Below are 14,224 nucleotides of genomic sequence, written 5' to 3'. Positions count from 1 at the left end.
GGTCACAGTCATGTGATCAGACACACCATTGTGTGGTCACAGTCATGTGATCAGACACACCATTGTGTGGTCACAGTCATGTGATCAGACACACTATTGTGTGGTCACAGTCATGTGATCAGACACACCATTGTGTGGTCACAGTCATGTGATCAGACACACCATTGTTTGGTCCACTTGCAATAAGAAGCAATAAGCAAGCTGTAATTGCCAACACATTTATTGATTAGTCTGTCACTAGTTTTATGCATGGTTGTTTTCATTTCATGAGTTATAACAATTTCAACATCATACAGAATTCCAATATAAAGACAATTACCACCTTCTACAAAGAAATTATGAAGACATTCTCAGAAGAGTACAAAAGTATCGTCAAAATGAAAAAGTATTGAGCTATTATCTTTAAAAAAAAGTGTGACAAGTGAAACCAAAGACAAGTGACCAAAACTCAAAGTAACAAAAATGTAGAACACAATAATACATTTTTTTAATTATATTTTGACAGTTGCATCTACAAAGTTCCCTCTATCTATTTATTGAACCTTTTCCCAAAGTCTCAGAAAAATACAGAAAATACAAAGGACATCATAAGGTACCAGACAATTACAGCAAACAGCTGTATGTGTTACGTGTGTGTGTTACGTGTGTTACGTGTGTTATGTGTGTGTTACGTGTGTTACGTGTGTTACGTGTGTGTTGTGTGTGTTGTGTGTGTTGCGTGTGTTGCGTGTGTTGCGTGTGTTGCGTGTGTTGCGTGTGTTACGTGTGTTGTGTGTGTTGTGTGTGTTGTGTGTGTTGCGTGTGTTGCGTGTGTTGCGTGTTACGTGTGTTGCGTGTGTTACGTGTGTTGTGTGTGTTACGTGTGTTACGTGTGTTGTGTGTCCACCTTGCAACCAGGCACCGACATCTGACTGCCACTGTGGGTAGAGTTAAGTCACTGGGGTAACTTGACAAGATCGTTTTTCAACATGAACTCTTTCAAAGCTTCATTTCCTGCTATTTCAATCTTTTCCAGTACCTCCTTTTCTGAAATGATCCATGTTCTAAGATGTTCTTTAATTCTTAGATGGTTCTCATTTTCCTCAACTGCATCCCAGACTGCTGTCAAGGCTGCACTGAATGAGGGCTTCCATTCATTTACCAGGTGTCTGATAAAATTGTAAATTAAATCATGCAAATGGGGGCATGTCAAGGCTTCTCTGGTGAACTTGGTCAGTATTTCAACATTGTTTCTGTCCTTCATCTTGATCAGAAAGTCCTCCAGTATGGTGAGGAGAGGGATGGCATACTCAATCACACTCTTCACTCCTTCATCTTCGTAGGGAAACCCTCCAGTGTGCATGGCTATCACCTGGCAGGATTCATCAAAGACTGGGGAGCCAGAAGCTCCATGGAAGAGGCAGGTGTCATAGGTCACTTCAGTGTTGTCTGGATTCATGAGCATGTCATACTTCACTTTATTCTCTTCTATGGATGTATTGATCAGCATATCCATTCTGACATTATTCCCAATCTCTCTTTGGAAAGCCTCACCTCTTCTTTCTCTCTCAATAATGGTGGTGGGGTCTGTTCTTTTCACTCCTCCACCTGGGTGTCCAATGAGACAGACTCCACCTGTCTTTGGATCTGGGCTATATCTACGGAGAAGACCGTTGGAGGTATCAACGTCCTGAAGCTCTAGTACAGCAAAGTCCACATGTCGATTGTAGTGGTCAGATCCCCATTGAAAGTCAATGATCTCTGATTTCACCTCTATCACCTTCAGATCTGACCCATTGGGATTTTCTTTGTTGAATGTGGCAGTTACTTTGGCTAAGATATTCTGGTAATTTCCATCAACATACGAGATGCCATCGTTAATAAACAAATGTGCATTTGTCAGAATGTAATGATCAAACAGCAGGAAGCCAGTGCCTTGCCCGACCCCCTCGACATCGATCATACAGACTGAGTCACTCAGTCTCATCAGCTTCTTTACTGTGTAGACTTCAGAGAACCCCTGGGTGCTCTTTCCAAATTCCCCGCTTAAATGACTTAGCACCCCAGAATATTTCTTCTTTTTGTACCTCTTCTTCATCTGTTTCACCAAATCAGCAAACTGGTGGCGAAGAATCTTCAAAATCTCAGCAGAATCTGGCACTGTGACTAGCTGTTTTTTGGGGGGTTCCCCTGCAGCTGATGTTTCAGTGCTTGTGTTAAACATGGGGAGTTGTATGGAGTTAGTCTCATCTTCTTTCTGAAGGTTAGAACCAGCTTGTGGAGGGGCAGTTGCAGCCTGTGTTGGGTTTTTCTCTTCCAGGATCATTTTGAAGGTTTGTTTATCCAGACAGTCAACTAGTACATTCATCTCAACACAACTCGCTGGATCTGAGTCTGATTCAACGAGAATGCAAGTTTTAGTGAACACATTGTCATGGAAGCGTCCATCTCTTGTTAGTGCTGTCTCCACTGTCTCTCCACAGATGCCGTAGATGCAAAGAGGGCTAAAAGGTTCAAGTTTTTTGTTTTTGAGCAGTTGCTTGGTTTTGGTTTTCTTACCACCTTTAGATTCAATGTAAAAAATGACGTATTGCTTATTTCCTGTATAAATCTGTGTGGGTTCAGTTGTGGCCTCTCCACTATCATTGGAAATGGTTGATATGGTGAGTATTTGACCATTCTCAAGCAGATGACAAGGGAAGTGTGTTGCTATTGGTTTCTTTCCTTTCGTTGTTTGTATAACAAGGTCTTGTCTTTGCATTGTCTTCTCTTGTTGTCTTGTCTTCATCTTCTGTTTCTCAGTCATTTCCTTTAGTTCACAGAATTTGGAACTTGTTTCAAGAGCCTGTAACACGCTGCAAGGGCTATTACAGGTGATTTTATTCTGGTCTTCTTTATCAGGGAATTTGAAGGAAAAGTAGTGAAGATGTCCCTTCTGTGAGGAAATCAGTGAAAATGACATTAATATGAATACACATACACTGCCTTCAGAAAGTATTCAGACCCCTTGACTTTTTCCACATTTTGTTACGTTTCAGCCTTATTCTAAAATTGATTAAATAAAAAAGATCCTCAGCAATCTACACACAATACCCCATAATGATGAAGCAAAAACAGGTGCAGAAATGTTTGCAAATTTATTGAGAAAAAAATTACTGAAATACCTTATTTACATAAGTATTCAGACCCTTTGGTATGAGACTGTAAATTGAGCCAGAATTGTGTCGAAGCACAGATATTAGGAAGGGTACCAAAACATTTCTGCAGCATTGAAGGTCCCCAAGAACACAGTGGCCTCCATCATTCTTAAATTGAAGAAGTTTGGAACCACCAAGACTCTTCATAGTGCTGGCTGCCCAGCCAAACTGAGCAATCGGTGGAGAAGGGCCTTGGTCAGGGAGGTAACAAAGAACACTGTGAACTGTGGGACCTTAGATAGACTTGTTTTTCTTTCTAAATTTTGTCCAAACAATTTAATTGGCCACATGTGGACTCCAATGAAGTTGTAGTGATCTCAAGGATAATCAAAGGAAATTGGATGCACTTGAGCTCAGTTTGGAGTGTCATAGCAAAGGAGTATGAATACTTACAGTATGTAAATAAGATATTTCTGTATTATATTTTCAATAGATTTGTAAACATAACAAAAAAACATGTTTTCACTTTGTCATTATGGGGTATTGTGTTAAGATGGGCAAGAAAAAAACATGTTTTCACTTTGTCATTATGGGGTATTGTGTTAAGATGGGCAAGAAAAAAACAACAACAATTTAATCCATTTTGAATTTAGGCCTGTAACACAACAAAATGTGGAATAAGTCAAGGGATATGAAGACTTTCTGAAAGCTCTGTATATGTTTCCAGCTCATTCATAGCAATATAGCATGAGCTTTTATAATATATTACATTTAGCAGAACCTTTTATCCACAAAAGATACATTTCTCATTTTAAAAATACATGTATAAAGCTGTCAAAAATGATCTATTATCTTTTCCTTATATTATTAGCTGAAAACAAAACATAATATTGATCAAACCAATACTTCATGGTAGAAAACAAATGAATGTGTTATAAACATTATACTGACCATGCTATCATTAGGCTCAGTTATCTTCATCTTTGTAGCCATTTGATCTGACAGTGAATCACCCTGGAAGAGAAAAATAACAGGAGATTGAAGGTTCTAAAGAAAATACAATATGGACTTTCAGAATATCATGATAATATGGATACACATACACTACATGACCAAAAGTATCTGGACACCCCTTCAACATACACTATATATACAGCAGTATGTGGACACACCTTCAACATACACTATATATACAGCAGTATGTGGACACACCTTCAACATACACTATATATACAGCAGTATGTGGACACACCTTCAACATACACTATATATACAGCAGTATGTGGACACACCTTCAACATACACTATATATACAGCAGTATGTGGACACCCCTTCAACATACACTATATATACAGCAGTATGTGGACACACCTTCAACATACACTATATATACAGCAGTATGTGGACACCCCTTCAACATACACTATATATACAGCAGTATGTGGACACCCCTTCAACATACACTATATATACAGCAGTATGTGGACACCCCTTCAACATACACTATATATACAGCAGTATGTGGACACCCCTTCAACATACACTATATATACAGCAGTATGTGGACACCCCTTCAACATACACTATATATACAGCAGTATGAGGACACCCCTTCAACATACACTATATATACAGCAGTATGTGGACAACCCTTCAAATTAGTGGATTTGGCTATTTCAGCCACACCTGTTAATGACAGGTGTATAAAATTCCGCACACAGCCATGCAATCTCCATAGACAAAGATTGATAGTAGAATGGCTCAGTGACTTTCAACGTGGCACCGTCATAGGATGCCACCTTTCCAACAAGTTAGTTGGTCAAAATTTGCCCTGGTTAACTGTTAGTGCTGTTATGGTGTAAAGTGGAAACATCTAGGAGCAACAACGGCTCAGCTGCGAAGTGGTAGGCCACACAAGCTCACAGAACAGGACCGGCGAGTTCTGAAGCACGTAAAAATCGATGGGTTGGAACACTCACTACAGAGTTCCAAACTACCTCTGTAAGCAACATCAGCACAAGAACTGTTCCTCAAGAGCTTCGGGAAATGGGTTTCCATGGCAGAGCAGCTGCACAAAAGCCTAAGTAGTGTATGTGTATCCTAATGATAGCAATGCCAAGCGTTGGCAGGAGTTGCGTAAAGATCGATGCCATTGGACTCTGGAGCAGTGGAAACGCATTCTCGGGAGTGATGTATCACGCTTCACCATCTGGCAGTCCGAAGGACAAATCTGGGTTTGGCAGATGCCAGGAGAACTCTACCTGCCTGAATGCATAGTGCCAACTGTAAAGTTTGGTGGAGGAGCAATAATGGTCTGGGGCTGTTTTTAATAGTTTGGGTTAGGCCCCTTAGTTCCAGTGAAGGGAAATCTTAACGCTACAGCATACAAAGACATGTTGTGCTTCCAACTTTGTGGCAACAGTTTGGGGAAGGCCCTTTCCTGTTTCAGCATGACAATGCCCCTGTGCACAAAGTGGAGTCCATACAGAAATGGTTTGTCAAGATCGGTGTGGAAGAACTTGACTGGCCTGCACAGAGCCCTGACCTCAACCAAATCGAACACATTTTGGGATGAATTGGAACAGACTGCAAGCCAGGCCTAGTCACCCAACATCAGCGCCCGACCTCACTAATGCTCTTGTGGCTGAATGGAAGCAAGTCCCCCTGCAGCAATGTTCCAACATCTAGTGGAAAGCCTTAACAGAAGAGTGGAGGCTGTTATAGCAGCAAAGGGGGGACCAACTCCATATTAATGCCCATGATTTTGGAATGAGATGTTGGACGAGCAGGTGTCCACATACTTTTGGTCATGTTTGGGGTGGCAGGTAGTCTAGTGGTTAGAGCGTTGGGCCAGTAACTGAAAGTTGCTGGATCGACTCCCCGAGCTGACAAGGTAAAAATCTGTCGTTCTGCCCCTGTGCAAGGCAGTTAACCCACTGTTCCCCGGTAGGCCGTCATTGTAAATAAGAATGTTCTGAACTGACTTGCCTAGTTAAATAAGGGTATAAAAATGTGTTGTTCCAAGTACATTCTCTAATAATTATAATTCGTATTAGGCATCCTGAACAACAACTTAGATTTTTGAACAAAAAAGTAAATAGGATGTTTTTTTGTTGTTTTATTTTACCTTTATTTAACTAGGCAAGTCAGTTAAGAACAAATTCTTATTTACAATGACTGCCCATTTTACACAAATACATGTACCACAATGGAGCCCTTTGTCAGTTTACAATAAAGAAAACTGAATTGCAGAGCAGCTTACATAAGATAACGAACGTGAACATAATTAAAAGGGAAAGACATTAACTTATTAACTTACATTGCTATCAAGAGGCTCAGATTTCACCGTGGCTGCCATTGGACCTGTGAAATCATTATTCAAAAAACATGATTTAATCTTTTATGGATGACAATAACAGGTAGATTGATGGGATTGATGGGGCGGCAGGTAGCCTAGTGGTTAAAGCATTGTATTAGTAACCGAAAGGTTGCTAGATCGAATCCCCGAGCTGACAAGGTACAAATCTGTTGTTCCGTCCCTGAACAAGGCAGTTAACCCACTGTTCCTAGGCCGTCATTGAAAATAAGAATTTGTTCTTAACTGACTTGCCTAGTAAAAAACTACAAGATAAACCAGTACTGGTCTTCGGCTTGTGAAATAGACACTCCACAGGTGGTTCACAACAAGCATATTGCCAGCTCCAATGGCATTCAATGAGTTAAGTTGAATCACTCCAACTAGTAGCAAAGTAAGTTGTGATTGTGTAGTATCCTACAGCTATGGCACCCATTTACATGTTTATTTATTCTCCAAAAAGAAGTGACTGGCACACACAAGTGAAACAATTCATTCAAGAAATGAATTGATTGATAAACAGAGGTCTGTGATGGCTGTTAGTGGGACTAGCATCAACACAATGCCAAAGACTTGAGACTTTGCTTTCTTCAAACTTCTAATTCTGATTCTGGTGTTTCTTCACTAAATTCAAGCTCAACTTTTGTTGTTAGTAACTACAGCTATCATTGGTAACTCTCTAGGATAGTCTGCAGATGCTCAACAACAGACCGCTAATGTACTGCTGTTGTGTTCCCCTGATGTACAGACCACTGATGTTCTACTGTTGTGTTCCCCTGATGTACAGACCACTGATGTTCTACTGTTGTGTTCCCCTGATGTACAGACCACTGATGTTCTACTGTTGTGTTCTCCTGATGTACAGACCACTGATGTTCTACTGTTGTGTTCCCCTGATGTACAGACCACTGATGTTCTACTGTTGTGTTCCCCTGATGTACAGACCACTGATGTTCTACTGTTGTGTTCCCCTGATGTACAGACACTGATGTTCTACTGTTGTGGTTTATGATGATGATACTGTCTTGGTGTTTAAAGAAGAGGAAGCCCAGTGATCGGTTAAGAGACATCTTTTCAACCTAAAATGTGTATTTTTAACGTCTTGTGCTCATACTGAGGACTCCTTTGACTTTGTGCTCTTGTTTCTGAACCGAAACGGTGGTCAGGATGGTGGATCAGGCTAGCAACAAATTAGGAGTGTTTCAATGAATTGAATATAATTTAATGGACTCAAATAAACAAAGTTTACAGTGTGATCAAAAAGAAACACAATCACATATCAATTATAACATGGGTTCTCACTATAAGAGTAGACTAGTTTTCACTTGTCATGATAGATCAAATGTGATTTGAAGGGGGACCACATTTTGGATACGGATTCTCTTCCCCTTTGTTTCAGAACATTTTGTGAAATACCATTTCCTCCCTGTACATGCATCAACTTAATACAACTTGTAATTGTATTAATATAATGACCTGATATAAAGACATGAACACTAACACTTCTCATTGGATTTGTATAATAGAAACCTCACAGCCTACGATAACAATCCTACTGCCAGTGAGAATGTAGAGCCTGTTTGATAATGTTCTATTCAAAGTATTATGCAAATGTTTAGTAACCTACCTCTGTTACTGCGTTGGTTGATCTGAGATCTGTGTTGAAAGAGGAAGTTGTGTCAGTGATCATTGCTTTTATACCTGTACTACTTGCATATGTAGGTTCTTATTTTTCAGAGTAAATGACTCACGGACACTAGAGAAGCTTTAACCAAGTTTAATTCTTCCCAAAGGTTCTGTACAGCTGTAATCAGACTACCCAACATGTATCCCATCCAGATATTTATATCCCACTTAAGACAGTCCCTGTCTCCAATCCTTACAGTTTATTCCCAACAGGAAGAAGGTAACCAGATACTAAACCCTGATTACTCCCTTAAGGGGAACTGACCTCACCCCTCACACCTCACCTTCTGACCTCAACCCCTCCTTCACCTACTCCACAGATATCTGTCTTCCCTGTGTCAACACGTCGCTCTCCTCTCCTCCATCAAACACATTCCAAAGCCTTCTGGCTTTCTACAGAGAACCCTTAACTTTCTCCTTTGATTCTATGCTTCTTCTCTATCATTTATTTAATATCTCAATGTTCAAAATGTCGAACCCAACAGTATGTTTTATACCTGTACAATGATGAATATTAATAGACACACCCTGTTGAAAGGTACTGGCTACACCAGGTGTTTACCCAATGGACGGGCTCAAAGGAAAGCCATTCAACAGAATCCATGGAGCTGGTTCAAGATTATGATGATGATATTGTCTTGGTGTTTGAGGAAGAGAAATACCAGCAAAATATGGTTGAAAGATGTCTCGTCTTTCAACATATTTTAAGTCAATCACTGCCCTGAGGCATTGAGATAAGAGAGAATACAGTAGACGGCACGCGTCAAACGTTTGATTTATGACTCTATGTCCGGATGACTTGTGCATGCCCATATTTGGGCATCCGGTCAAGACATCCTGGCGGGAAGTTATCACGTGGTTATGCCCATATAAGGGCATCCTGTTCCTGTTGTCACGTGTTAGAGTGTGTTAATTTATGCATATATTGCATCTATTCCTTTGAAGTTGTCATAATGATTGATGTGTAGGTACCTCGTTGAACTGGTGGGGGGGTTGTATTTGAACATTTCAAAGAGGATGGACCCACACCCCCTATTTTATTGTCTTTAGGGCTGTTGTCTATGAAACAGGAATGTCCTGGGGGTATTGTAGGGGGCAGACGGATTATAAATAAGACCCAGAACAACACGTGCGGCCATGATAAACCACTAAAGAAATTAAACATGGATTTTGTGATCAGTGGCAAAGCAGTGATGACCGTAACAACGGGAGCAGGACCTCGGTTGAAACATAGAGAAAGGTCCGAGTATAAAGCAACAATATACGATGCGCCAAAAAAGCGTTTTCTAAATATGTATAGAACCCAAATACCGCCCGCAACTGCCCTGAAAGATCAAGTGATGATGTCTAATGGACAGCAATGGGGTTATCAGTTTGATTACCCGGCCTGTAGAGTGAAACTATACCGTAGCCAAAGGAGAAGAAAATACAGACCAGACTTTAGGAGTGGACTACGGGCTTGAAGACTGGCAGGTGTTTTGCAAGGTGCTGTGTCCCGAACTGAGGGTTATCACAAAGGGGTATAGCGTGTTCACGGGCTACGAGACCCGTTGGGAAGGTGCCCCTGACTCCTCAGGAAGAGTATTTCACAGGGTGAAAATACAAAGAAAGGACTTCCATGTAGGTGCGTGGAGTTCTATATCAGCAACGAGGAAATCTGCAACCAAAACATTCGTGATGGTGGCCTGACTGGGGATTTTAGGTTGCGCATGCTTATTCCTTTTAAAAGTTGGGATCTAATGGAATTGAAAATGTTAGAGGTGTTGGACGTTCTTTTTGTACAGAGCCAACAGCGGCAGAGCTTTGTTCGGCTAAGGAAGTGCATAATATATGCGAATCCTGAGGATTATGATTCAAATGAACCCCAAGAAGGGTCATCCTCAGAAGGGTCGGCCCCCGAAGGGTCAGCCCCTGAAGAAAACTAAGTACGCGGCTGCGTTAACCACGACCTGATACCAAAGGACTGGTTCAACAATAAAAGGAGTGCCCATAAAGCCTCCAGTTCTTAATTTCAGCATATACCATGGATATTCATACAACATACCAGGACTCCGATACGTCTTGGGTGCCAGACCCTAAGGACTCTATGTCTCGCAGCCCCCCATTCTACTCCCCCCAGGCAAGACCCCCGACATGTACACAGCCTGAGGATGTGTTTGATGGGGTGGTTAGTACTACTTTTGTGGACACCATCAAGGCCTCTGTAGCCGCACCTTTAGACGTGGTGATTGGAGAGTATATAAGAGAAAAATGCATCGGTTGTGAGATCAATCACCCCAGCCAGCATCCGTGTTTATATGAACCCCCAAGGTACTACTTCTTCAACCATTTTGAGGAGCTGATGAAAACACTGTGGACCAGCCGGTTTATACCTCCGCTGGTCAGAGCCCTGGAGTCTATGGGTCTTGTGCCGTCTATTCCCAGAGTTTACGGGGTAACTGAGGCTTTCCTACATGAACTGAAGGAGGCGATCTACAGCCACGAGAAACTCAAAGAAATCCGGCACACCCTGGTGGACGACAACAAATACAGGGAAGCTGTTTTGGCTGATGTGATGACTTTCTGGCTCAATAAACCGCAAGAGACGAGTAACAATACATATTATTTAGATGTAAAGCAATGGGTAACTATATGCATACGATGTTAGAGAATAAATACTTTTTTCTTTTGGGAGAACTTACAAATGTTATGCAGCAAATTATTGAAAATAAAGTGAACAATGTATCATTCTACAAAACCCATAATACCTGGGCTAATGTAGAGCGTGTGCTAAAAATTGAGCAAATCATGAATCATGTACGACATACGGGCGAGAGCCTACAATGGACACAACTGGTATTCCGTCTTGTGGATGATTCTGAAGAACTAGAAACAACCTTGTCTAAGATTTTACTTTATTTGTTTGAAACACCGTTTAATTGTAACATGTATCATATGTGTTGTTTATATACTTATATAGCGGGTGTGTGTTTTAAAAATTCAGAGACACAAGCCTGTAAATCTAAACCAAATATACAGGATGTTGCATGCTTGGATCATTGAGAAAACGGGGACTAGTATCCTGAATTGTCTGTATACGTAATACTTGATGTTTGCATGAAATAAAAAAATGAAATGTTGTCGTTATTTGAAAGGGGCTCATTAACGTTATTGTACCTCAGAGGCAAGAAGGATGGCGGAGCAGATGTTGAAAAACATTTATTATACCCCCTCTAACCCAGGGTCTTATGGGGGTAAGGAGCGGTTACAGAGAGCTATAGCCGAAGAAACAGGTAGCAGGTTTGTCACGCTCGTCGTAATGATGGGACCAAAACGCAGCGGGTGCAGTGCTCATCTTTTTTTATTTTAATAAAACGTGAACACGTAACAAAAATAATAAACGATGAAAACAGTCCTGTAAGGCTACACAGCTATACACAGAACAACTACCCACAAACACAGTGACAAAAACCTCCTACTTAAATATGGCCTCCAATTAGAAGCAACGAAGAACAGCTGCCTCCAATTGAAGGCCAAACCAAAAACCTGAACATAGAAATAGACAACATTACCCAAAAACCCAAGACACAAATCAAACACACCCTCTGCCATGTCCTGACCAACTAATATAACAAAACAACCCCTTACTGGTCAGGACGTGACAGTACCCCCCCCCAAAGGTGCAGACACCGAATGCACCTTAACAAAAAGGTAAACAAAAACAATCCCAACCTAAAGGGAGGGAAGGGAGGGTGGCCACCGACGGTTCTAGTGCAACACCCCCCCCCCCCCCTTCCCAAACACTCCCCCCTACAGAGGTGGCTCTGGTTCCGGTCTTAGTCCCCAATCTAACCCGCTCACCCCCGCTGAAGACTCTAGGTCACATACCCCCACTGAAGACTCTGGGTCAAGGGGCAACTCTGTCTGCGCCGGACTGCTGGCGGGCGACTCTGGCTGCGCCGGACTGCTGGCGGGCGACTCTGGCTGCGCCGGACTGCTGGCGGGCGACTCTGGCTGCGCCGGACTGCTGGCGGGCGACTCTGGCTGCGCCGGACTGCTGGCGGGCGACTCTGGCTGCGCCGGACTGCTGGCGGGCGACTCTGGCTGCGCCGGACTGCTGGCGGGCGACTCTGGCTGCGCCGGACTGCTGGCGGGCGACTCTGGCTGCGCCAGACGACTGGAGGTTGTCGCTGGAGACCTAGTGCGCGGAACAGGACGTACTAATGGCAGAGTGCTCACAGCACGCACTGACTGTACCGGGTTATGGAGGCGCACTGGAGGATGAGTGCGGGGAACAGGAACAGTACGTACTGGACTGGGCTGACGCACTGGAGACCTGATGCGTGGGACTGGCTTAGGAGGCGCCAGACTAGTAACACGCACCTCAAGGCTAGTGCGAGGAGCAGGAACAGGACATACTGGACTGACGCACTGGAGGCCTGCTGCGTGGGGCTGGTACTGGAGGTACCACACTAGTAACATGCACCACAGGGCTAGTGCGAGGAGCAGGAACAGGACGTACTGGACTGGGCTGACGCACTGGAGGCCTGATGCGTGTTGCTGGCTTAGGAGGCGCCAGACTAGTAACACGCACCTCAAGGCTAGTGTGAGGAGCAGGAACAGGGTAAACTGGACCCTGGAGATGCACTGGAGGTCTGGAGCATATGGTCTGCACAACCCTTCCTGGCTGAGTGCTCAACATCGCCTGGCCATACTGAGGAGCTTTCACCAATTGCACCGGCCTGTGAATGCGTCTGGGAAATCTGCGCATTTCCGCATAGCTCGGTGCTTTCTCGATCCGTCGCTCCCCGTAATAAGCACGAGGAGTTGGTTCAGGCCTATTTCCTGACTTACTCCAACTCCCCTTGTGAAATTTTTTGGGGGTGCCTCCTCACCTCCCCCTGCTCCCCGGCAGGTTGTTGCAATAGTCCAATAGCTGTTCCCAAGTCCAGTCAATTCTTGCCTCCAATTCCTCCAGCGACCAGGATGCCATCACATCCCGAGCACGCTGCTTACTCCACTCCTGGTGCTGCTCCCTTTCCATGCTGCTTGGTCCGTTGGTGGTGGGTAGTTCTGTCACAATCGTCGTAATGATGGGACCAAAACGCAGCGGGTGCAGTGCTCATCTTCTTTTTTTATTTTAATAAAACGTGAACACGTAACAAAAAATAATAAACACCGACGAAAACAGTCCTGTAAGGCTACACAGCTATACACAGAACAACTACCCACAAACACAGTGACAAAAACCTCCTACTTAAATATGGCCTCCAATTAGAAGCAACGAAGAACAGCTGCCTCCAATTGAAGGCCAAACCAAAAACCTGAACATAGAAATAGACTAAATAGACATTCAAACATAGAAATAGGCAACATAGAACATTACCCAAAAACCCAAGACACATAAATCAAACACACCCTCTGCCACGTCCTGACCAACTAATATAACAAAACAACCCCTTACTGGTCAGGATGTGACAAGGTTAGGCGTTGCTCAAGTGAATGAATGGCTAGCAGAGCAGGATGCTTATACTCTGCATAAACCTGTGCGAAAACAATTTCCAAGAAATATAGTTTTTTCTACTCATCCCTTGTCCCAGTTTCAGGCGGATCTATGTGACATGCAGGCCCTTGCAGATAAAAATGATGGAAATCGCTACATGCTAACGGTTATAGATATTTTCTCTAAAATGGCCTTTGTAAGGGTCTTAAAAAATAAGAGCGGGGCAGAGGTGACCCGGGCTTTGACTCTATCTTGAAGGAAGGAGTAGGCCCCAAGAAAGTGCAGACTGACGGCGGAAAATCATTTTTTAATAATACTTTTCAGAAATTCACGAAGAAGCACAATATAGTACATTTTTCTACAGGCTCGGATTTGAAAGCTTCAGTTGTTGAACACTTTAACAGAACTCTGAAGGAGCGGATGTGGAGATATTTTACAGCTCACAACACGCATAGATATATCGATATAGTTCCAGATTTAGTAAAGGGTTACAACTACAACTACCATAAGAGTATAACGGATGAAGCCCTCTGAGGTCTCGTCTGAAAACTCTTTTCAAGTCTTTAAAAATCTGTATGGTTTGT

General features: G+C 42.8%; 1 protein-coding gene across 4 annotated transcripts in view; it reads right to left on the bottom strand.

Moving 5' to 3' along the window:
• Positions 1-202: 202 nt before the first annotated feature.
• The window catches only part of LOC106591898 (serine protease FAM111A), a 56,539-nt gene continuing 42,517 nt past the window's right edge, over positions 203-14,224 (bottom strand). The window contains exons 2-5 of one of the 4 annotated variants that reach the window (XM_045712060.1): positions 8,100-8,128; positions 6,437-6,480; positions 4,068-4,130; positions 203-2,914 (exon numbers count right to left, since the gene is read on the bottom strand). In XM_045712060.1, the coding sequence (XP_045568016.1) occupies positions 935-2,914; positions 4,068-4,130; positions 6,437-6,475 (2,082 nt within the window). In that variant the 5' untranslated portion in view covers positions 6,476-6,480; positions 8,100-8,128 and the 3' untranslated portion in view covers positions 203-934. The other 3 variants (XR_006763413.1, XM_045712062.1, XM_045712061.1) reach the window with 3 other exon arrangements.

This window comes from Salmo salar, unplaced genomic scaffold, assembly GCF_905237065.1.
Source record: "Salmo salar unplaced genomic scaffold, Ssal_v3.1, whole genome shotgun sequence".
Lineage (NCBI taxonomy): Eukaryota > Metazoa > Chordata > Actinopteri > Salmoniformes > Salmonidae > Salmo > Salmo salar.
This window is presented reverse-complemented; position numbering and strand designations above follow the sequence as displayed.